The following is a 25924-nucleotide window of genomic DNA, read 5'->3' on the forward strand; positions in this document are numbered from 1 at the left end:
GGGCAGTCTTATTGGGGATCTGGAGAGACAGAGAGAGAGAAAAAAAAACAGCCCCAGACTGACTGTGATGTCTGTGTGCTTTTAAGGGAAATTATACTTTACTGTGTGTGTACTTATTCTCCCAATGTGGACGCCCCTCACTGGTGTTAGTGGTGAGGATTGAGGCTCCTTGATTACTGTGCCAGGGCAGGGGTGTCACACATGTTACAACTGCTTCCTTTTCCATTATGCTTATTCCTTCAGGTACTATAAAATAATCTATTTCTGATTTAAGAATGCTTTCTATACATCGACATTTTCTAGTCCATGTAACCAGTTTACTAAGTTTCATAACTTCTACAGTTTTTTCTTATACCTTTTCCTTTCTTTTTCCTTATTAAATCCACAGTTAAAATACCATTATTATAATATTCATGTTCACTAGTACGTAATCCAACAATTAAGTTCTCCCTTTCTTTGCAAGTAACAAGCATATAAAGCTGTAATTCTATATATTTTTCTTGTCATCCCAAATCACTAATAGTTTATCTTCTCTTCCTTACTAGTGTTGCATCCAATACCTTCACTGCTATTCTTCAACATTTATTTCCCAAATTCCAGATTATATTTTCATTCCATATTTTTTTTGTTTGCAATTGTCTTCATTTATTAAGCATCTTGTGTGTGCGCGTGCGCTCTTTGCCCCTTTGTCTTGTGTGGTGATACTGTTTGGGAAGGGGGTATTTAGTAACACAATGTTTAGGATTGTGTGTGTGTGTGTGTGCGCGCGTGAACCCTCTTTGCCCCTCTTTCTTGTGTGGTGATACTGTTAGGGAAGGGGTATTTTCTAACAATGTGTAGGGTTTTGTGTGTGTGTGTGTGTCCGTGCTCTTTGCCCCTTTGTCTTGTGTAGTGATACTGTTAGGGAAGGGGTATTTACTAACAATGTGTAGGGTTTTGTGTGTGTGTGTGCGCTCTTTGCCCCTTTGTCTTGTGTAGTGATACTGTTAGGGAAGGGGGTATTTACTGACATAATGTGTAGGGTTTTGTGTGTGTGTGTGTGTGCACGCTCTTTGCCCCTTTGTCTTGTGTAGTGATACTGTTAGGGAAGGGGGTATTTACTGACATAATGTGTAGGGTTGTGTGTGTGTGTGTGTGTGTGTGTGTGTGTGTGTGCGCTCTTTGCCCTTTTGTCTTGTGTGGTGATACTGTTAGGGAAGGGTTATTTACTAACATAAAGTGTAGGGTTAGGGGCAGGGAAAGGCTCGGGACAGACGAATAAAGTGGTGCAGCAGTGCTTCTGTCCACCTTACTCATGTGCTAACCCTAATCCATCTTCAGTATGTTTGCTAACTGTAACTCTACGTTACACAAAACCCTTTCCCTAACAGTAGCACTGCCAAGATGACCCTTTATCTCTGTTTTGCAGCTTGGGTTTACTGATGCTGCCCTGTTTTGTGGGAGAAGTATTCGGTATTTTGTGATTAACTCTTATTAGTCATTTAGAATTTTGAGATTCTCTATTTTATGTTCTGTCACTTGTGATTCTCTCTTTTTGAGTTTTCTATCTTTTATGATAGAATCATATATGTGGTGTTGTACCTCAAAGGGGAAAATGATGCAGTTTTGGTAGAAAAGTTTTCCGGGGTGTAAAAAAAGACAGCGAATGCACAAATGAGTGGATGCTCATGTGTGTGATTCTCACACAGTTGAATTTTTGATTTTAGTTTTGTATGCTGTAGATAAGCAGGAGTAAGTGGGAAAATTAACGTTTAAATGAAAAAATGTCAGCTAGAAGTGCAAGACTTGTGTTATAGCGCTTGTTCTGAATATGCAAGTGTTTGAGGGTTACGTAAGGGGATGAAGTCAGTGTTGGGCATGATGTTCATCGTGTTTCACTGTTGCAGTCATCACTGTGAGGTTCTTCCTGCCAGCAGGCAGCCCTCGGTCGGCCAGAATCCCAAAGTATGGGTCCAGCGTCGGCTGTGTACTCACCCTCCCTGACGTCAGTGCGCCAGGGGTAAAAAGCTCCCAGCCGACGCCATGTTCTCCAGTCTTTCTTGCCGCGTGGTGGAAGCAGTAGTGGTACTGCTGTGTGAAGTGTTTTTAGTAACGTAATGTGTAGGGTCAGGGTTACAATTGGGGCTAATACACGAGTAAGATGGCACGGGGGGGGCAAAAAAAAAACCTCTGGTTTATTCACTAATCCAAATAGTTCAGTGAAACAAAGTAACAGCCCAGCTGACTTGCTGAAACAAAAGAAGCACGCAATATTGTGTCCCCACAACTCTAAAATAAAAAAAAAAAAAAAAAAAAATACACCCTGCATCCTTGTAATGTCCAGAGCTGCAGGCCTCTCCTAGGCACAGTTTCCACAAAAAGGCACTTTTACAAGGTGCATTTGCAGATTAGCCCCAACTAAGCTTGCATTCCATACTGCAGTGTGTTCCTTCAGATATCTTCTTAGCGAGGAACTGACTTCCCTGGTTGCTCCTTTCGGTGACATCTTTATAACGCATCTAAAGTGGCATAAGAATATTGTCATGCTCCAAAATGCAGTACACTTAAATGCACCTTGCACATTCTCAAAGGCCCTTTACACATTTTTTCAGGCAGGATGTTAGAGTGTGTGTGTGTATGTGTGTGTGTGAATATAATATCCAAACTAAAGGGTAGAAAGGTCACACAGACAAACCATTCAGTAAAAACTGCAAGAAAAACCCAGCCAATCTAGAGTTTTCACTCTGTGATGCCGTAAACCCCCTTTAATGGAGGCCCATGGGATATATATGCAAATGACCCCTTAAGGACATAACGTTTTTCAGCTATATGGTTTCTGAATGTCCATCACTGTTTTAAGTATTTGTGGTTATCTTCAGGCCAGTGGGGTTTGGTTTTATTGGTCTCAATGTAACCATAAAGTCTTAAAAAGTGAAAAAAAAACCACAGTGAAAAACTGTAGCTTGGCTGTGTTTTTCTTGCAGTTTGTATATATATAATATAGTAGATTTTTTCAAATGCAAATAGTAATTTAAGTGGCTCGCCTTTCTCAGTTTCTGTTTTTGCACTGGGAGAGTTTAAGTTAAGCTGCTGATCAATGTGTGTAGCCATCTTGGAAGTCCTGGTGTCTGAGATTTTGATCCCTATCATGAGCTTATTTTTACTTCAAACAGGCCTATTCTCCATGCAACACATTTAACTATAATAAGAAAACCTTACTTGTGTAAATGAAGTTAATTATATCTTACCGTCTAGTTTTCTTTTAATGTTACTTGTAACCTCATTCTTCCCATTGTTTGTATTGTGTTTCTGACAACTGCTCACTGTTTTTTTTTTCTTGCTGTTTGAGACTAGTTCATGCCTGAAAAAGGCCTGTGGGCCATTCTGTTTACCCAATTAAACAAATAAGCACATGGAAAATTCTTACTAGTGTGCTGCCAACAGTTGACTCCCTTTTACAGTTGCAAATGGCCTTGATTATGTTTATCATTTACTTAAGGCTGATGTTCATTGCTTTTACCATCCTGTCTTCATGGGAATAGTCTTTAAAGTTTTTGTTCTACATTGAAAACATTGTGAAAGCTGCTGTTCAACTCAGTCTTTCCCTCATGGAAGAATGTAGTATTTATTAAAGATTGGAAATTTTGTATCTGAAAGAATAACGTCTTCTTTTGAGACTTTATTCCCTGCCTTTAAAGCTTGTATACTGGAAAGCATATATCCATTTCTTGATTTAGGAGAATCTGAATTATATTTCCGGAATGTTGCACGTTTCCCTATAAAACTAGGGTAGAGGTTCTGATTGCTTCTGCCTTTGTTTACTTATATCGGACATTACTTGAATGAAAAGATCCCACTTAACTCTATTCTTATCCCCAGGACTCTGGTGGATGTCTTTTACATTTTATCTGTCTTGGAAGGCAGTGTTTTAGGTTAGTAATTTTAGTTATCAAGCTTACATCCTTCCAGCTTTCAAGAAGTGTGATTGACTTCTTGATTGCAACTTTTCAGCTGTATGTGCACAATTTTTTTACTGGAAAGTCCGACTGGTTAGAGGCTCATTTTCAGTGAAGGCCTGGAGGAAAAAATGCCAAATTATTACATAACATTTTAAGAACAATAATTTTACAGTCTTCAAAAAAATAAAACAAAAACATCTGCAGTTTAAGTAATTATAACAAATTAAACATAATATAAAACCTTGGTTAAGAATCAATATAAGGCATATGAGTCATTTAATATTTAGAGAAAGTTTAGACATTTTGTAGAAAAATTAAAGGTAAGTTAGTCTAATACAAACAAGAACTGCAATATGAAGCTAGAAAAAAGGCTTGTGGTATATTCAGAGAGAAAGTCTGGGGAAGAAAATTAGCAGTGAGTAAGTGAAGAAGGGAAAGTAAGGAGGTGTAAGTAAAGAAAATGTGCTTGTTCACATTTAGGGATGTAGTTATCCTGGTTTGAGCAAGAACAGAGCCAGAGTTTAGCTAGGAAGTCTTTCAGAGTGGTTTTGAAAGATGGGAGGAAGAGTATAGATCTGATGGATACAGGTAAGGATTTAAAGGCCTTAGCAGCCTTGTATGAGTACAGACAATGCCCAGCAGATTTGCTAGGTTTGTAGACAGGAGTTTTTGGTGACTGGGTCATGCATCTGGAGCATTTCTCCCCGGGCCTCCGCTGAAAACAGGCTCTGTGGAGCCTAGTCGGACATTCCCGGTCAACAAATGTTAAATAAATAAATAAATAAATAAATAAATAAATAAATGACCAACTGGGAACATAGCTGTGTAGAATGCTTTTTTAGTGTTGGACAAGGCAGATGGATGCTGGATAATTTTATAGGTGGTAAGAAGTTGTGTATATGTTAGTTGATAGTTCTAATCAGTTTAGGCTTTTCAGTGATATACAGTTATGTGTTCTGAAAGGGGTATGTTATAGCATTGTTCAAGTTTTAATTGTTTTGAAGTCTGGAGGTTAGTGAGGATGGGAGCACCATAAAGAAGTGTGGGGAGGAGATAAGTAGTGCCAAGTGTAGCTTGTCATGCCTGGAGGTTTGCAAGGATGGGAGCACCATAAAGAAGTGTGGGGAGGAGATAAGTAGTGCCAAGTGTAGCTTGTCATCCCTGGAGGTTAGTAAGGATGGGAACACCATAAAGAAGTGTGGGGAGGAGATAAGTAGTACCAAGTGTAGCTTGTCATGCCTGGAGGTTATCAAGGATGGGAGCACCATAAAGAAGTGTGGGGAGGAGATAAGTAGTGCCAAGTGTAGCTTGTCATGCCTGGAGGTTATCAAGGATGGGAGCACCATAAAGAAGTGTGGGGAGGAGATAAGTAGTGCCAAGTGTAGCTTGTCATGCCTGGAGGTTAGTAAGGATGGGAGCACCATAAAGAAGTGTGGGGAGCAGATAAGTAGTACCAAGTGTAGCTTGTCATGCCTGGAGGTTAGCAAGGATGGGAGCACCATAAAGAAGTGTGGGGAGGTGCCAAGTGTAGCTTGTCATGCCTGGAGGTTAGTAAGGATGGGAGCACCATAAAGAAGTGTGGGGAGGAGATAAGTAGTACCAAGTGTAGCTTGTCATGCCTGGAGGTTAGTAAGGATGGGAGTAACATAATGAAGTGTGGGGAGGAGATAAATAGTGCCAAGTGTAGCTTGTCATACCTGGAGGTTAGCAAGGATGGGAGCACCATAAAGAAGTGTGGGGAGGAGATAAGTAGTGGTAAGTGTAGCTTGTCATGCCTGGAGGTTAGCAAGGATGGGAGCACCATAAGGAAGTTTGGGGAGGAGATAAGTAATGCCAAGTGTAGCTTGTCATGCCTGGAGGTTAGTAAGGACGGGAGAACCATAAAGAAGTGTGGGGAGGAGATAAGTAGTGCCAAGTGTAGCTTGTTCATGCCTGGAGGTTAGTAAGGATAGGAGTGCCATAAAGAAGTCTGGGGAGGAGATAAGTAGTGACAAGTGTGGTTTTAGTTGTCAATGAGAAAGTTTGTGGCTCTGTAAAGCATCCCTAGTTTTTGATTACTTTTTCATATGAAATTTTCTATATGCAGGTCGAATGTAAGATTATCATCCAGTATCACCCGTAATAGTTTGTTGTGAGAAGTGACATCAGTGGTTGTATTATCAAGAAATAGGACTTTACATTTTTTTTTATGAGAGAAGAATTTGGGGAAAAAAGTAGTGATTTGGTCTTTTTTAGGTTGGGCATGAGTTGTGCATTACGAAGCCATGTTTCAGGAGGAGGGGGCCAAGGATAGAGCCTTGTGGTACACCAGTGGTGACTGGGATGTAAGGAGAGAGTGTGAGTGCCATTTTACTGACTCCTATTGGCAGGTAGTTTTTGAACTACAGAAGGATGTGCTGAGAGAGTGGACATGTGAAGTAGAAGTTTGCTGTGGCAAACTGTGTTGAAGGCTTTAGATAAGTCTGCAAATAAAGAAGGGACTGCTTTGCCATTGTCTGCAGCTTTGACATTTTGTATTACTTTTTCTCATAGGTTGGGGCTACCTGGGGTGCACCAAAAATCTTTAAGTTGGATTGTTCGTTTTAAAGGCTTTTGTTATGATGGAGAGGGTAAACCCATTCAGGATCCGTTAGGTTATATTCCACTTAAGGTTCAGCTGCCCATACAGTTTTTATTCTTGGAGTGTCTGCAAGAGTCGTGTGTGAAGCAGTGATCCAGTCTTCAGTGTATACCTTTGCAAGTCTAGTTTGGGTCCTGGCGAGTTTTGGTAGAGACTGAATACAGACATGATGATTTTAGTCTGTGTGTATGAAGTATACTGTAGACTGATTTGTTCATGTCCTCACAGTTCAGTCCACTTCCACACTGCACAGGCACATTAAAAGGAATTGCTGTACTCAACCTGTACACTCTGTTTCACTTATTGTAGGTGCTGGCTGGTGAGGAATGTTGAAAACCTTGTGGAAATTCCAAGGAGCTGACTTTTTCATTTGTCATTAGGATGTAGTGCCAGGTGTGGTGAGATACATTGGTTGGACCCGGTATGAGCTGGTTGAAATTCTTGAGTGAGGACTTCTTGTTATGCCACTAGGTACTGGATTTAGTGGCAGGGACTGATTTGACATGACCACTTGTAACGGGAACAATATTAAGGTTAATGTCATTTCTGTTGTACTTTATTGCTATTTTTTCCTGGTGTTGCATCTCTGAGAATCTTTTCGAGGGCTGGGCTGTAATTCCTTGATTGACAGGTAGGTAACTTACCTGTTACTCAGAAGCATGTCTGTTAATTGGCAAGACTGAGCTATAGCACCGTTCTTAGGAGGGATTTAACTCTGGTATCTTTAATTCACTCCTGTCTCTGCAGTTTAATCATCAGCTTTTATACTGAGTAGCTGACAGCTGTGCATTCTTGTTTCTTGTAAAGGTTTGGTGTGTGTGTGTGTTTTTTCTCTCTGGAGGGTAACAGCTGTTCATGGTAAGTAGAAGATACAGGAAGTTATGCCGTCTCCATCCCCAGTTAGACTCTAGCATGGAAAACAGCTCCTGTGTTATTTTGTGATGTCAGCACCTGTATGTGGGAGGGGCTCAGTCTTAGTCCACATGACCCCTCCCATGCTTCCATTGTTCTGCTGAATGTCAGGGTTCTTCTCAAACTCCACGTAGCTGTTCTGCTGGAGTGTAGGTCTCCAGTTCACCTTGTAGCTGCCATGTGTCTGCTACAGTGCTGGAATCTCAAGTCACCAGTCAACTTTTCCTGTTAAATGAACCTTCCATTCTACTGGGGTTAGGAGCATTATCCTTGTCCACGTTACTTCTATTGTATGTCTCATGTTTAGCTGGTGTCTAATCTGTATCATTGTTGCAGTTCACGTTACCGATACTGTATATCCATTGTCTGCTGCAGTGTTGAATTTTTTTGTTGGTATCACAGTTGGCACAGTGCTTGCACACCACAGTTACTCCATTGAAATGGACACTGGTGGTTCCAGTACACTTGGCAAGCATGGTCACATGATTACCGACCATTGTAAAGTGTTAGCAGCATTCGGCCACCTCCTCCCTTAAAAAGACAGATGTGAGCATGCATGCATACACACACACACTCACACACACCATGACCACCACCTAAAACATGGAATGGAGTTGAAAAAGCTTAGTTGTTTGGTGGTATGTTGTACACAGCAGATGCAAAAACTGCAGCAGATTAACAAATGTGTGTCTGCGTGCTAACAGATGCTTGGGGTTTGACCCAGATTCATGGTTTTTTTTTAACTTTTTAACTTTTTGTCTGTGTTTTATGTAGTGGTGCAGATGTGAAGGCCACATAGTATATGATGGGGTTTAAGTGTAGCAGTTTAATGCAGTGTGATGCTGTAAGCCACAAGCTAGTGTCATCCTTTGGTCCTGTGTTTGATTCCCTTGGCCTCCACTTTCATAATGCGTGATTCAGAAAAGTATTTTTACATTTCTGCTAAAAGGTTCACTTTGTTACTTGGTGAATAAATTATTTAATAAAAATGATTGCCAGATTTGTGGTAGTTCAGTAATGTTTAAGCATATCCTGATGTTGTATTACCCGATGTCCTTCAAGAATGCAACTGCAGTCATAACATATGGGTTGTCCTGCCTCAGGCAGCCCTCGGTCGGCCGGATTCCAAAGTCTGGGTCCGACGTCGGCTGATGTCGCATTTCTCTCCGACGTCAGAGCAGCTGGAGTACATAAGCATCAGCCGACGCCATTTTCTTCAGTCTTTCTTGCCGCGCGGTGCCCGAAGCAGAAGCAGTTCGCAAGTGCCGGTCGGTCAGTTCCTGTATTCTTCGAATCCGAAGTCATCAAAAAAGCTAAGTACCCCGTTGGGGACCTTTCTTGCCTCAGCCGATGTCAGAAATTACTGAAAAAGTTAACAATTGTCTGTCTTTTGGTAAACAAATACCTCATAAGGATTTCCACTCTTACTGTCTTCCTTGCCTTGGCCCAGACCACGACGTCTCTGCCTGTGTCGCCTGTGCTCGCTTCAATAAGCGCACTCTTAGACGCCGGGCGGAGTTCGCTGAAGACTTTTTCGGCGATAAATTTGCTTATACAATGCCGTCGGAACTTCCGACATCGCAGACTCCTAAGAAATGAAAAGACCGGGACCGACATCCTCGGCCCGCGTCTTCCACCGACTCCACGCCAAAACCTACCGCGAGTGCTCCGGTTCCCCCTGAGACGGTTATTCCACCGCTCCGAACCGAAGACACCGCTTTACCGACACCTCCGATACCGGAGGCCACACCCACGCCAGTTATAGATTTTCCTCCGGATACTGAAACCGAGGAAATGCCAGAGACCATTGCTGTAGATAAGGTCACTCCTGCACGTGGAGCTGCTAGGCCTCCTATGGCCATGTCTGTTAAGGCCTACACACGTGCTAAGGCAGCCAGCAAGACCAAGCACCTTACTGTTAAGGCCTTACCTCAGCCTACTCCTGAAACACAAATCATGACTATGACCGCAGACTTAATTTCCATGATTAGAGGTTCACAGGCCCATCCTGAGAGAGGATCCCAGCCTCCTCCTGATAAGAGGCCCCGGGTTGAACCCTCTGACCCTATCCCTTCAGATGAAGATTCTGAGGACTCTGTTCACTCTGATGGCCAGGAAGAGCCCTTCCAGACCTATGAGGTCTCGGATGCAGAGGACTCCATCCCCTCGGCCTCCCCTCCTGAGGATATTTCTTTTGGGGAAGTTCTGCATACCATGAGGGAACATTTTAAGTGGCAAGGCCAGGAATATTCTGATTCCAGAAAGCGCCTTCGAACCTTCCTTAAAAAGCCCCAACACAGGCCCCTGGCTATACCTCCTGTGCTTGATGTTTTGGATGACCTATACTCTGACTCCAGTGTTACCCCGGATACTCTTCCTCCTGCCCCAGCCAAGCCAGACAGATATTATAGTGTCCCAGAAACACATTCTCATTTCTTTAGGGCCCATGCTGTTGATTTAGAAACTATTTCTCAGGGACCTAAAGGGGTTTCAGCATCCACCTCCAAAAATCCCTTGCCTTCCAACAGGGAAGCTAGGTCATTAGAGAGATAGGGGAAAAAGGTCTACACCTCCACTACTTTATCTATGAGAGCTCTGAATTGCCTCTTTCATATGTTTCAATATCAAGATTACCTGTTAGATGATTTACAGAAAACATTGGCCTCTCCTGAACCTTTAGACAGGAAGTCTTTGCAGGAAGCTGTACATAATTCTCAGCAAGTCAGCAATCACTTTCTGCAGTGTGCATATGATGCATTGGAAGCTTCATGTAGGGCAGCTATGACAGGGGCGGTCATTCGTAGACATGCATGGTTAAAAGAACAACCTCTACCAGATCATGTTAAGGCAAAACTTCTTGATGCACCTTTGGAAAAGAACAAGCTTTTGGTACTAATGCTAAAGATGTGTTAAAGTCCATCGAGGAAAAAGCAAAATCAGTTCAGACGGTCAAAGATTTCCTCCAGGTTCAGCCACCCAGATTCAGCAGGAATTGGCCTTCTAAAAACTGGTCCTTTCCTAATCCTGAAAGATTTCAAAGGGGTAAAAACAGGCGTGGCCGAGGAAGAGGACAATACAGAGGTTCTTACAGGGGACAACAATGGCAACCAGCAAACCAAAGAAGTGACACAGGGGTCTCCCCTGCCCCACAGGGACAATCTCAATGACTTTCCTCTACTTCCGCTGACCAAGGAGCAAATAGAAGCTCCCTTGGGCGGAAAATTATCTATGTTTTCAGACAATTGGCACAGATTGACAAAGGACAAATGGATTTTGGACATTATAGACCAAGGTTACAGGTTCCACTTTCATACCTTACCATGAAAACAAGGCATGCCAAACCTACCACAAAACCAGAGGGCAGAGGCTATCAAGCAAATTTCTCTGCTTGCTCAGATCAAAGCAATAGAAAGAGTTCCACAACAAGAACAAGGCCAGGGGTTTTACTCAAGACTGTTCCTTGTTCCAAGAAAAGAAACTCAATGGAGACCAATACTGGATTTGTCCGCATTAAACACTTTTCTCATAGTACCAAAGTTCAAAATGCTGACTCTACAGCAACTCCTTCCCATGCTGGGCAAGGGGTCTTGGCTGATTACTCTGGACCTCAAGGAGGCATACCTGCATGTCCCTATCAGACACAGCTGCAGAAGATACCTCAGATTTCTTGCAGGGCCAGAGCATTATCAATTCTCAGCATTGCCCTTTGGCTTATCTACTGCGCCCTGAGTATTTACAAAATGCCTGGCTTCAGTAATTGCTCATTGCAGGCTCCAGGGGATCCAAATTTACCCTTACCTGGACGACTGCCTCATACAAGCAGACGACAAATTGATTTTGACAAAAAACTTGAACTGTCATACAATTGCTACAGGCTCTGGGATACACAGTCAACTTCCAAAAGTCAAGACTTTAGCCATCCCAGCAAATAACCTTCTTAGGAGCCAATCTAGACACAGCCTCTCAAATGGCTTACCTGACAGAAGACAAGCAAGAGAAGTTAACTCATTATTTCAAAGGTTTGGCAAAACTCACCCAGATGACTGCAAGGGGATTCCTGCAGGCCCTGGGTTACATGGCATCCTGCATTCTCCTGGTTCCATTAGCAAGACTACACATGAGAAAGCTTCAATGGTACCTAAAAAGCCTATGGTCTCAGCACAGCAACAACCTAGAGACAACCATACCGCTCATTCCATGCCTACAAAAGGAATTCCTATGGTGGGCCTTGGTAAGCCAGGCAAACGCAGGTATGTCATTCAAAAAACTTCAGATAACACAGACCATGACCACAGACGCCTCAGACCTTGGATGGGGGGGGGGCGCACATGGAGGGCAGATGTATACAAGGACAATGGTCTCCAAAGGAAACACATCTGCATATAAACCAAAAGGAAATGCTGGCAGTAATGCATGCCATCGAGGCCTTTCGACAACAACTTCAGCAAGGCCATCTACTGATACGGACAGACAACACCACTGTGATGTGGTACATAAACAAGCAAGGAGGCACCCATTCCTACCCCCTTTGCAGACTGACAATGAATCTTTGGGAAAAATCACTGAGCCTAAACATACAGTTGCAATCCCAGTTTGTTCCAGGCAAAGACAATGTGCTGGCGGACAGCCTAAGCAGGAATTTCATAGATCCACACGAGTGGAGGTTACATCCGAAAATCTTCACACAACTCACCTTGACATGGGGCAGGCCAGAAGTAGACCTATTTGCCTCCCACCTCAACCATCATCTACAAAAATTCTGTTCAAGGACATACCATCCACAAGCTTGGAAAATAGACGCTCTTTCATTCAATTGGAACTTTCTAAAAATCTATGCATTCCCTCCTCTGCCACTGATGACCACAGTATTACTAAAGATCAAAGCAGAGAGGCCCAAGGGGATCCTAATAGCTCCAGACTGGCCAAGACAACACTGGTACCCACTACTACGGAGCATATGTCACAACAAAAAGTGGGCCCTTCCCCAATGGCCCCTACTTTTGACTCAACACAACTTCAAAACAGTGCATCCAAACCTTCAGACACTGCAGCTAACAGCCTGGGAGATCCCATGAATAACCTCAGTCTATCTCTCTCCAAGGAAGTTCAGCGGATATTAACAGAAGCTCGAAGACCATCCACCAGAAAGGTTTACTTAGCAAAATGGAAGAGATTCAGCATTTGGAATACCAGCAAGGGACATGATGCATCATTATTGAATACCCCACTCATTCTGGAATATTTGGCAGATATGCTACAGAATGGACTCTCATATTCTTCCATAAAGATACATGCTTCAGCTATCTCAGCTAGATATAACACTGATCCACCTGTGTTTTCACATCCTTTGTTAAGGCAATTCCTCAGGGGAATCAAGAACATTAAGCCACCAAGAAAGGCTCCAGTGCCAGCTTGGGACCTCAACTTTGTCCTAGAAAAACTGATTCTACCTCCCTTTGAGCCAGCAGCTTCAGTGGACTTACAATTTTTATCATGGAAGACAGCTTTCCTGTTGGCAATTAACTCAGCAAGAAGGGTTTCGGAACTACAGGCCCTAATGGCAACACCACCGTTCATAATCTTTCACAGAGACAGGGTTTCCTTAAGAACCAACCCTACTTTTATGCCAAAGGTGGTATCTAGGGTTTCTTTAAATCAAGCTATTCACCTGCCTACTTTCTTCCCCAATCCTGAGAGCAAAGGGGAAAGACTGTTGCATACCTTGGACATTCACAGACAACTTCGCTACTACCTGGACAGAACCAAGACCAGTAGGAAGTCTGATCAGCTTTTTGTAGCTTACGCCCCTGGAGTACAAGGAAAAGCAATTTCCAAACAGACTATTTCAAAATGGATTGGACATTACATCAGATTTTGTTATTCCTTCCATGGGAAGAATGTTCCAGACAATGTCAGACCACACTCCACCAGAGCTACAGCCACCTCTACAGCATTCTTAAGAGGGGTGCCTACAAAAGACATTCTAGAAGCTGCTACATGGAGCTCCGTGCATACATTCTCCAAACACTGCAATCTCCCTTTATATTCCAGATCCAGAGCAGGCTTTGCTTCGGCAGTCCTGCAGGGTTTGATTGCCACACCATCTCTTTCCTAGAGCATTCCTCCTCCCCAGCTAAGCTATGGTATTCAACCCATATGTTATGACTGCAGTTGCATTCTTGAAGGACATAGTACAGTTTTGTACCTACCATAAATGTAGATGTCCGATAGATATGCAACTGCAGTCGGATTTTCCCTCCCTCCATACCCCTCTATGCCTTGGGTCCACTCCTATCCCTGTTTCTCTTAGCTGGGGATATCTGTTATGGTGTATCTGTTTATTGCTTACTTATTTGTCTGGAATCCTGTTTGTCTTCCAATTTGATTACAGTCTTTTTTGGAGGGCACCTGGCATCTGGGGCAAGAAACACTGAAGAAAATGGCGTCGGCTGATGCTTATGTACTCCAGCCGCTCTGACGTCGGAGAGAAATGCGACATCAGCCAACGTCGGACCCAGACTTTGGAATCCGGCCGACCGAGGGCTGCCTGAGGCAGGACAACCCATATGTTATGACTGCAGTTGCATATCTATCGGACATCTACATTTATGGTAGGTACAAAACTGTACTTTTACACACTTGACTAATCCTGGTTTTCATGTAGTGCAACAAATCTTAACATAGACCAATAAAACTGTTGGGAGAAATATGTTGGTTAGCAGATGAAATCTCATAAGTGCATAGAACTACAAAAGTGTAAGTTTTAAAATTGTGGTAACAGACCGTGTGAGACCAGAAGTCAACACTGTGGAACAAAAAAGAAACAAGATAAAAGAAAATATTGAGGTAAGTAAGCAGGTGAGAACAGTAAGTGATGGAGCTGTACTATAAATCTGTAAGTGACAAAATACTGCATCAGTTGGTTTTTAGGGGGTGGCTGTGTTTTCGTGGCATGCTGTTACTCCTTTTCCCCTTCCCCCCTCACAGGCATCTTGTTCTACTCTAGTAAATTGCATCTGAATTCACTGTAGAGAAGGGCCGAATAATTGTGCTGGCCTTCTGGGATCAGATTCACATAATGGCTCTACTCCGGTTTCTGGAGATTGTTAAAAAGGCGTGGGGTCACAGTCATTATATGTTTATGGGCCCTTTGGTTAAAATGGGAGGAGCAAGGGTTTGAGGTTGATGTGCGTGCAGAACGGAGTTGTATGAAATAGTCATTTAGTATGAGCAGTAAGTAACTGTTGTGTTTTACTTGCAGCACTGGTGACCCTGACAGAGGATTGCGATGTAAACGGCGGCTCGCCAAAGAGGATCTTGACCTGTGAGTACTGTGCATACAAAGTTAAGCTCATTCTGCTGTTGGTTATAACCATACATTTTTTGCAGAGTCTTTAGTTTCAGAACTGCATGCATTGCGAGCCTGGACTGTTTTGTTGTGCTCCTTTACATCGGGCTACTCAGGCTCATGTTGCACAGTACTGTCAACTTGGTGTCCAGCAGATATAGCAAATGGTTGTTGGCCAGGACATCTGCCATTTGGTGTCTGGTTACAGGTTGTGTGCCAATTGTAAAGGGCTGTGAACTCAGACCATTTCTTTGTTTACCTGTCTGTCCTGTCTACATGACCTCTCCTTTCACAGCACTTATTGTACTGTCTGCTGTTTAACGTACTTCTCATTAGTCTTACCACATGGTACTGGCCGCTGTTTAACATATTTCAGTCTTACCACATGGTACTGGCTGCTGTTCAATGTACTTCTCATTAGTCTTAAAATGTTGTACTGGCCGCTGTTTAACGTACTTCTCAGTAGTCTTACCACATGGTACTGGCCGCTGTTTAACATACTTCTCATTAGTCTTACCACATGGTACTGGCCGCTGTTTAACGCACTTCTCAGTCTTACCACATGGTACTGGCCGCTGTTTAACGTACTTCTCATTAGTCTTACCACATGGTACTGGCCGCTGTTCAAAATACTCCTCAATAGTCTCACCACATGGTACTGGCTGCTGTTTTAACATACTTCTTAATAGTACCACATGGTACTGGCCACTGTTTAATGGACTTTTCATTAGTCTTACCACATGGTACTAGCTGTTGTTTAACATATTTCTCATTAGTCGTACCACATGGTACTGGCTGCTGTTTAGTGTACTTCTCATTAGTCTTCCCACATGGTACTGGCTGCTGTTTAACGTACTTCTCAGTCTTACCACATGGTACTGGCCGCTGTTTAATGTACTTCTCAATAGTCTTACCACATGGTACTAGCCGCTGTTTAGTGGACTTCTCATTAGTCGTACCACATGGTACTGGCCGCTGTTTAATGTACTTCTCAGTCTTACCACATGGTACTGGCTGCTGTTTAATGTACTTCTCATTAGTTTTACCACATGGTACTGGCCGCTGTTTAGTGGACTTCTCATTAGTCTTACCACATGGTACTGGCCGCTGTTTAACATACTTCTCATTAGTCTTACCACATGGTACTGGCCGCTTGTTTAATGGACTTCTCATTAGTCTAACCATATGGTACTGTCTGCAGTTTAACATTCTTCTCTGTCTTACCACATGGTACTGGCCGCTGTTTAACGTACTTCTCAGTCTTACCACTTGGTACTGGTCGCTGTTTAATGGGCTTCTCAGTCTTACCACATGGTACTGGCCGCTGTTTAACGTACTTCTCATTAGTCATACAACATGGGTACTGGCTGCTGTTTAACGTACTTCTCAGTCTTACCACATGGTTCATAGGTTCATAGGTTCATACTAGGCTATCTGCCCGAGGGCATTTACAAGCCTAGCCCATAGTTTTGTGGCTTACGCCACCCCTTTAGTATGGGGAACTATACCCATTATTTTGCTGTGCCTCTGTTGAGCAGTGACACTGAGGTAATCCCTGGGGTATATCTGCGATCTCCCATCCATTGGTCAAGATTTCTCTTGAACAAGGCCAGCGAGGTGCTCTGCCTCACATATACCGGGATTTTATTCCACAGCATAGGGAGTCTTTGGGTGATGAATCTATCCCTCCAGCACGTCCTATTAATAGCCGTGTCGAGGTTTAAGTCTCCGCCCTTGTGACTCTGACGGATCTAGATTTTTGAGGTGAAGCATATTCATCAAATCTGGGTTTGACATGGCCTTGTATGTTAGGCAAAGGTCACCTCTGAGCAAGCGGTGCGACTGAATAGAGCTGGAGTTCTTTCAGTCGGGCAGCATAGGACAGATGTTTGAGACCCTTTATCCTTTTGGTGAGGAACTTTTGTGGCCTCTCCAGCTGCTGCAAGTGTCGGGTCAGATACATTCCGAATGGGGCATTGTACTCAATCATTGGTCTGATGAGTGATGAGTATAGGGAGACTATGACCTCCCTTGATCTAGATGAGAATCCCTTCATGATAAGGTGGGCAATGTAGAAGGTCTTCCTAACTACTTTAGCTACATGGGTGTCGAATGACAGACTACTATCAACCTGGGTCCCCAGGTCCCTGATAACTTCTTCTGTGCTCAGTGGATTGCCACCTATTTGGTAGCTAGGGGTAACCTTGTTTTTTCCGAAGGGTATGACTATGCATTTTTTGGCATTTAACTTTAGGCCATGGTACTGGCCGCTGTTTAATGTACTTCTCATTAGTCTTACCACCATACCTCTCAACCTGGAAACTTCAAAAATCTTTACAAGGACCATGAAAAATAGGTACAAATCTGTACGCTGATTAACATACAATTTGCATACACAATTAAACAACCACGCCCACTCCAATGGAATTGTGGGATACCCAGTTTGAAATACAAACTGAAGAACAGAATCAAAATATAGCACCAGAGTCCCTCAGCAGCCATTCCAATGTCCCATTACCTGGCTATTTCACCCCATTTACCATAAACACTAATGTGTGCATACTGCTTTACTTCTACAATGATTATTTGGATTTTAGTTTTTTTACATTTTATAGCACAATGCGCAAACACTAATAGATATCTGCTAAACAAAACAATACTGTCTAACAATGAAAATAGACTTGGCATTAAAACTTCTCTGCCCTTGAAACTCATGTTCATTAAAAAAGCATTGAATCCCACACCACATCCAAAGAAAATGCATCTGGCCAGTAGTGGATAAAGATCACCTTTGGACTGTTTTCAAATCAGAGACCCCTTGCACTCAAAACAAGAAACATAAATGCGTTCTTTGTTGCACCTTCCTGACTTTTTATTAAATTGTATTCCTTGTATAATACAGCACACTTGTTAGACTTAAGTTAGAACGCATTTTAAATTCATTGTTTAAACATTTTTCCAGGAGGCAATGAAGCAAACTGCATGCACGAATAATGACAAAACTGCCCTATTCAAAATATTTCCATAATAACAGTCTACTTTATCACAGTAGTGTAAGTCATAGGCATGTTGCACAGCTTATTGCACTTATTTTCAGTTGGGGGAGGGGGGGCAAAAGGCCAAAAAACAGACATAATTTTAGACATTGCTTTTATAATTTTGGAAAGTTGCTTGCATAAAATGTGTTACCATCATACATTTCACTGCCAAGTCTTGAATTCAGAACCCTGTACACTCCATTAATATAACATACCATTAAGCTAAATCAGCAGTTGCCTGAAAGACAGGAAGACAAACTTAAATGGCTGTCATTTAGTGAATTCAGTTTTCACTTCTCCCCATAGTTCTCAATCTCTTAGCACAAAAATACATAAAGCCAATAATGGGGGAATACAGCCCCAAAATAGGGACACATTTCAAATACTGATCTTATAAACTTAGAAAATTGCTAGAATAAAAGGTTTTGTTTTACTGCTCCTGAAAACCAGAGATCTACTGAGGAACAGAACAAAAATGTGAGACATAAATTAATAAGTGATGGTGGCTATGGACTTTAGGCCAAATGTCTCCTTAAAAAGCAATGACACTTTGCTACTTGGACCACTAATTTTTAAACTGCTCAGACTAGATTCTTTCCCATTCTTTGCTTGTTGCCTCACCATTCAAAACGTCTAAGACCAAATCCCTCCATAGGACCCTCCTAACAGTCACCCCTACCCAACCATGTCAAGTCCATTGCAGTGACTTTGTTTTACATTACACCCTTTAGCTTTGGGAAGCTCTTCTTTGCAGCCTCAAAGAAACCATTCTCATAACCAAATGCCAGCCACAATTCAAGAATTACATATCCAAACACATTAAATGAAAGAACAATTATCTTGACCTTACTACACTAACAGCTTCAACCACATTGTATTAAAATAAAGTTTCCATTAAACATGCACCCTGACTAATGCATCTTGGCTCGCAGTACAGCTGCTTCACCATATTGATGATACATCTCCCATTTCCTTTCTTATTACACTAACTTCTGTTCCTGTCAGACTGCTTTTTCTCTTTTCATCTTTAGCTTTTGTCTTAACACAGACAATAAAATGTACATAAATATAGTATTGTAATCATTTACTTCTGTTGTACTTAAGAGACTGTAGAAATGTTATTTTGTAGAAGACTAACCACATTTTTAACTATAACATCTGTTGTAGTTTCTTTGCACATTATCTAACCTTCCTACTCCATTTGTCCCTGGATCAGCCAGTGAAATTTCCAGGGGAACAGCGCTGCTCTATTCCCCTTTATAGAAAAATAAAATATAATTTCTAGTGACTATCTTATACAATGAAGGGCATATTGTGCTTGGATGCAGAGCTTGCTATGATTAGTAAGGGTTTCATAACTTTTCAGTACAGCTTTGAATAGCTATTGACTGCCAAATAAACTATGACTTGCTCTATGAAGCTCTATATAAAAGAATCAGATGCAAATGTGCTCAAAAATTCATCCATTGAATGTAATAGATTCGGGAAGTCAGACAGCATATTGTTTCCATGCTCGTAGTAATGAACTCTACGTTTGTCCTCAATGTTAAAAAGAAGGAAGATCACAGGCAAATCATAGTTAACCTGGGCATGTACGTGAAAACATTTCACTGCTTAAAAAAATGCATTCTCAGTTTTTCTTTTTCATTTTAAATATCTAACATTAGGTAAAATTCATGGAAGCTAAGTAACACCTTGATTGCTTTGTTGTTTGTAAATGCCGAAAACAAGAAACTGGAAACAATACTTCACTGTTTTCATATTCTCTGTTATTCTTATATACCAAAATCACTTTGTTTCTTATTTTATTTTTACTTATTAGCCTCCATAATGGAAGACTGCCCCACACACACACACACACACACACACACACACACACACACATACCTACCTTAGCGCTCAGCAGGTAAAAGTGCATTTGCTGAAGTCCGATGAAGTAAATCCTGTGTTCTGCCCAAACAGCAGAAGTATATCTTAGATGCGTGTGGCTGGCTTAGTAAAATCTTCCTCCTGTGATAGAAATGGCAGTCCTCTGCCCGAATAGCAGAAAGTAAAGCAAATCCTGTGTTTGTAAATCCATCTTAGACTCGTGGTGACTCCTATTCAAACAGACATGCGGAATGCTGACGGAGCTGACGTCATCGCGCATGTGATGACGTCACCTCCGAAACCACGAAATTTTAAAAATAGATCTGAAAAATCAGAAATAATGGGGTGCCACTCGGGAATCGTGGCACCCCATTATTGGGACCCCAAAACTCGGTAAAAACCAAGTTATTCAGGACAGTTGAGAGGTATGCTTACCACATGGTACTGGCTGCTGTTTAACATACTTCTCAGATGTCCTTCAAGGATGCATCTGCAGTCATCACATATGGGTTGTCCTGCCTCAGGCAGCCCTTCGGTCGGCCTGATTCCAAAGTCTGGGTCCGGCGTCGGATGATGTCGCCCCTTCCCAGACGTCACCACGCCTGGGGTATAAAAGCGTCAGCCGACGCCATGTTCCTCAGTCTTTCTTGCCGCGTGGTGCCCGAAGCAGAAGCAATTCGCAAGTGCCGGTCGGCCAGCTCCTGTAATTTCGCTATCCGAAGACTTCAAAAGCTAAGTACCCCGTTGGTGACTCTTTCTTGCCTCAGCCGATGTCAGAAGAAGTTAATTGTTTAACTTGTGGGAAACAAATACCTCATAAGGATTTCCACTCTTATTGTCTTCCTTGCTTAGGCCCAGACCATGACGTCTCGGCCTGCTCTGCCTGCGCTTCTTTCAACCGACGCACTCTTAGACGTCAGTCGGAGTTCGCAGAAGAGTTTTTTGGGGATAGTTTTGCTTACAAAATGCCGTCGGAAACCCCGACATCGCATTTAATTAAGAAACGGAAAGACAAGGACCGACACGTGGCCTGCAGTTTCTGCTGAAACCGCGGCTAGGCCTACCGCGAGTGTCTCGGTCTCTGCTGATACAGAGTCCTTGGAACTTCCGAACCCTGAAATAATACAACCGACAGCCTCGGTCCCGGAGGCTCCTACCGAGTCGGTTACAGAATTGCCGTCCGAAACTGGTGTATTGGAATCTTCCGACACCATATCTTTAGATAAAACTACACCAGCACATGGTGCAGCCAGGCCTCCTGCATCCATGTCTATTAAGGCCTTCACCAGGGCTAAAGCTGCAAAACACTCTAAAACCATGCCTCCCAGAGTTATTCCTCAGGGACCTTCTTCTAGTTCACAGATTTTAACTTTAACTGAGGACCTGATCTCCTTAATTAGGGTCTCTCAGCCTCATCCGGACAGGGGCTCCCAATCCCCTCTAGACAAAAGGCCCAGGATGGATCCCCCGGATCCCCTTTCCTCAGAGGAGGCCTCTGTTGGCTCGGATCACTCAGACTACCAGGATAAGGCTTACTCGGCCTACGAGGATTCGGATGCAGAGGAATCTATTCCCTCAGCCTCCCCTCCTGAAGAGCTTTCCTTTGGGGAGACCTTTCACACTATGAGAGAGCATTTCAAATGGCAGGGCCAGGAATATTCTGATTCCAGGAAAAGACTAAGAACTTTTCTTCATTTACCTCAGCATAGACCTTTGGCTATTCCTCCTGTTTTAAATGTGATTGATGATGTATATTCTGACTCTAGTATGACCCCTGACACACTGCCTCCGGCCCCTGTTAAGCCTGATAGGTATTACAGGGTCCCGGACACACAATTTTCTTTTTAAGGCCCACTGCTGACCCTGAAACTATTTCACAGGGCCCTAAAGGGGTTGCAGCTGTTGCTACTAGGAACCCACTCCCCTCTGCAAAGGAGTCCAGGGCATTAGAGAGATGGGGTAAAAAAGTGTATACTTCTGCCACTCTTGCTATGAGGGCATTAAATTGTCAATTTCACATGATACAGTATCAAGAGTATTTGTTAGAAGAAATGCATAAAAAATTGTCTTCTTCTGAACCCCTTGACCGTAAATCCCTTCAGGATCTGGTACATAATTCCCAGCAGGTTAGCAACCATTTCTTGCAGTGTGGTTATGATGCATTGGAAGCTTCATGTAGGTCAGCAATGACAGGTGTTGTCATACGCAGGCATGCTTGGCTGAAGGAACAATCTCTGCCAGAACATGTTAAAGCTAAGCTTTTGGATGCTCCACTGGAAAAGCAAAAGTTATTTGGTTCCACTGCTCAAGACGTCCTAAAGAAATTTGAGGAAAAGGCAAAATCTGTACAAACAGTTAAAGATTTTCTTCAAGTCCAGCCACCTAGATTCAGCAGAAACTGGCCTTCCAAGAATTGGTCCTTTCCGGACACAGAAAGATTTCAAAGGGGCAGAAACAGGCGTGCCAGAGGTTGAGGCCAAGCTAGGGGCTCCTGCAGAGGCAGTCAATGGCAACCTCCAATCCAGACAGGCAGTTCAGGATCTGCAACTGCTGCACAAGGCCAAACTCAATGATTCTGCTTTGACTCCGCCAACCAGGGCTCAATTAGAAGCACCTTTGGGCGGAAAGCTTTCTTTATTCTCAAGAAATTGCCACAACATTACAAGAGACAAATGGACACTCCAAATAATAGACAACGGATACAGGTTCCATTTCCACACATTGCCAAAATGAAAAGGCATACCAGGTCTGCCACCAAAACAAAGGACAGAGGCTTTGAAACAAATCTCAAACTTACTTCAAATGAAAGCCATAAAAAGAGTTCCTATTTCAGAACAAGGCCAAGGATTTTACTCCAGACTATTCCTTGTTCCAAGAAAAGAGCATCAATGGAGACCTATTCTCGACTTGTCCGTACTGAATACTTATCTCATTGTGCCAAAATTCAAAATGCTGACTCTACAGCAACTCCTTCCCATGCTAGGCAAGGGGTCTTGGCTGGTTACTCTAGACCTCAAGGAGGCATACCTGCATGTCCCTGTCGGACAAAGTTGCAGAAGATATCTCAGATTTCTTGCAGGGTCAGAGCATTATCAATTCTCAGCATTGCCCTTTGGCTTATCTACTGCGCCCAGAGTATTCACGAAATGCTTGGCATCAGTAATAGCACACTGCAGACTCCAGGGGATTCAAATCTACCCATATCTGGACGACTGCCTTATACAAGCGAACAACCAACAAACTCTGATAAAGGACTTAAATTATGCCATCAATCTTCTACAGGCCTTGGGATATACAGTCAACATGCACAAATCAAGACTTGTTCCATCCCAAAGAATAACCTTTCTGGGTGCGGATCTAGATACAACCACCCAAATGGCTTATCTCACAGAAGAAAAACTAAGTCAACTACCGGATTACTTCAAGAATCTGACAAGACAAACTCAGCTGACTGCATGGAAAATCCTGCAGGCCCTGGGTTACATGGCATCCTGTATTCTTTTGATTCCACAAGCAAGGCTACATATGAGAAAGCTACAGTGGTATCTAAGGAGTTTATGGACTCAGCACAGTCACAGTTTGGAAACTTTAATCCCACTCATCCCATGCCTTCACAAGGAATTTCTGTGGTGGGCTCAGGCCAGCCAGTCCAACAGAGGGCTGCCCTTCACAAAGCCAAAAACCTCCCAAACTATTACAACAGACGCTTCAGACCTAGGTTGGGGAGCACACATGGAGGGCAGAGGTATCCAAGGACAGTGGTCACGAAAGGAGCTGCACATGCACATAAATCAAAAAGAAATGCTAGCAGTGATACATGCAATCGAGGCCTTCAAACTCTTTCTGCATCAAGGCCATCTACTAATAAGGACAGACAACACCACAGTTATGTGGTACATAAACAAGCAAGGAGGTACCCATTCTTACCCTCTGTGCAGGCTGGCAATGAATCTATGGGATCTTTCCTTGAAACTCAATATACAGCTACAAGCTCAGTTTGTGCCAGGGAAGGACAATATACTGGCAGACAGCTTAAGCAGAAATATCATGGATGCACACGAATGGATGCTGCACCCAGACATTTTCCAACAGATAACACAATTTTGGGGGAGCCCGGACATAGATCTATTTGCATCCCCCCACAATCACCAACTAAAGAAATTCTGTTCAAGGACATACCACCCACAAGCGTGGAAAGTGGACGCTCTCTCTTTCAGCTGGAGAAATCTGACCGTGTATGCATTCCCTCCTATTCCATTAATGACCAAGGTGTTACTGAAGATCAGGGCAGAGCAGCCAAAAGTGATCCTGTTAGCTCCGGACTGGCCAAGACAGCACTGGTACCCACTGCTAAGGAGCTTGTCACATACGAGGCCATGGCCTCTACCTCTATGGCCACTACTACTGACAGAGCACAGCTACAAAACTCTACATTCCAACCTGAAAACATTGCAGCTAACAGCCTGGAGAATACCTTGACTCCTCTTCAGGATAAGCTATCCCAGAGAGTAAAGAATATTCTTCTGGAAGCTTGCCGCCCTTCCACAAGGAAGGCATATTTAGCAAAATGGAAAAGATTTCTCATCTGGAAAACCACAAAGGGCCAAGATGCGACAATGATGAGCATGACACATATCCTGGAATATTTGGCAGAAATGTTCCTTACTCTTCCATTAAGATTCATGCTTCAGCAATTTCAGCAGAGTACAATACTGATCCTCCTGTCTTTTCTCATCCTCTCCTAAGACAGTTTCTAAGGGGAATCAAAAACATCAAACCTCCTAGGAAACCACCTCTACCTGCTTTGGACCTTAACTACGTGTTTGAAAAACTAACACTGCCTCCATTTGAGCCTGCAGCATCTGCAGATCTACAGTACCTCTCATGGAAGACTGCTTTCCTTCTGGCAATAACCTCAGCAAGAAGAGTTTCGGAATTGCAGGCCCTGATGGCAGTTCAGCCATTTATTATTTTCCATCAGGATAGAGTTTCATTAAGAACTAATCCTACTTTTATGCCAAAGGTGGTATCCAGGGTTTCATTGAATCAAGCTATTCACTTACTTACTTCTTCCCAAATCCACAAAACAAAGGGGAGAAACTGCTGCACACCCTGGACATTCACAGACAGTTGTGCTACTACTTGGGCAGAACTAAAGGTTTCAGAAAAACTGACCAGCTGCTGGTAGCATATGCTGCTGGTACTCAAGGAAAAGCAATTTCCAAACAGACAATTTCAAAATGGATAGGAAATTGCATCCGCTTTTGTTACTCATTTCATGGAAAGACTGTACCAGCTAACATTAGACCTCATTCTACGAGAGCCACAGCCACCTCCACAGCCTTCTTAAGAGGGGTGGCTACAAAAGACATTTTAGAAGCTGCCACATGGAGCTCCGTGCATACATTTGCCAAGCATTACAATTTACCTTTATATTCCAAATCCAGAGCAGGCTTTGCTTCGGCTGTCCTGCAGGGTATCTTAGCTACACCATCCTTTTCCTAGTACCTCCACCCCCAGATTGGCTATGGTATTCTACCCATATGTGATGACTGCAGATGCATCCTTGAATGACATAGTACAGTTTTGTACCTACCATAAATGTAGATGTCCGATAGGTATGCATCTGCAGTCAGGTTTACCCTCCCTCCTTCCCCTCTGTGGTACTCCTAGGGTGCTTACCTCTCTATTAGCTAGCTGGGGGATCTATTATGGTGTATTTGTTTATACATATATATATATATATATATATATATATATATATATATATATATATATATATATATATATATATATATATATATATATATAGTTTTGCAAATGTTTGGATTTTTTTACTGCATTTTTTCCAAATTTAGCCTTCCTAGAGGGCACCTGGGGCAAGAAAAACTGAGGAACATGGCGTCGGCTGACGCTTTTATACCCCAGGCGTGGTGACGTCGGGGAAGGGGCGACATCAGCTGACGCCGGACCCAGACTTTGGAATCCGGCCGACCGAAGGGCTGCCTGAGGCAGGACAACCCATATGTGATGACTGCAGATGCATACCTATCGGACATCTACATTTATGGTAGGTACAAAACTGTACTTTTTACCACATGGTACTGGCCGCTGCTCAACATACTCCTCATTAGTCTTACATGGTACTGGCCACTGTTTAACATACTTCTCAGTCTTACCACATCGTACTGGCCACTGT

The 25924-nt window shown here is 42.9% G+C and overlaps 1 protein-coding gene across 1 annotated transcript in view; it reads left to right on the forward strand.

The window, feature by feature from the left end:
* The window catches only part of LOC122814064, a 361643-nt gene that overhangs the window by 168030 nt on the left and 167689 nt on the right, over window positions 1–25924 (forward strand). Inside the window, exon 2 of the mRNA XM_044086674.1 lies at window positions 14732–14794. Coding sequence (XP_043942609.1) covers window positions 14732–14794 — 63 coding nt within the window. The remainder of the gene's footprint in view (window positions 1–14731; window positions 14795–25924) is intronic.

This window comes from Protopterus annectens, chromosome 10.part0 (genome assembly GCF_019279795.1).
Source record: "Protopterus annectens isolate FY-2018-M chromosome 10.part0, PAN1.0, whole genome shotgun sequence".
Classification (NCBI taxonomy): domain Eukaryota; kingdom Metazoa; phylum Chordata; order Ceratodontiformes; family Protopteridae; genus Protopterus; species Protopterus annectens.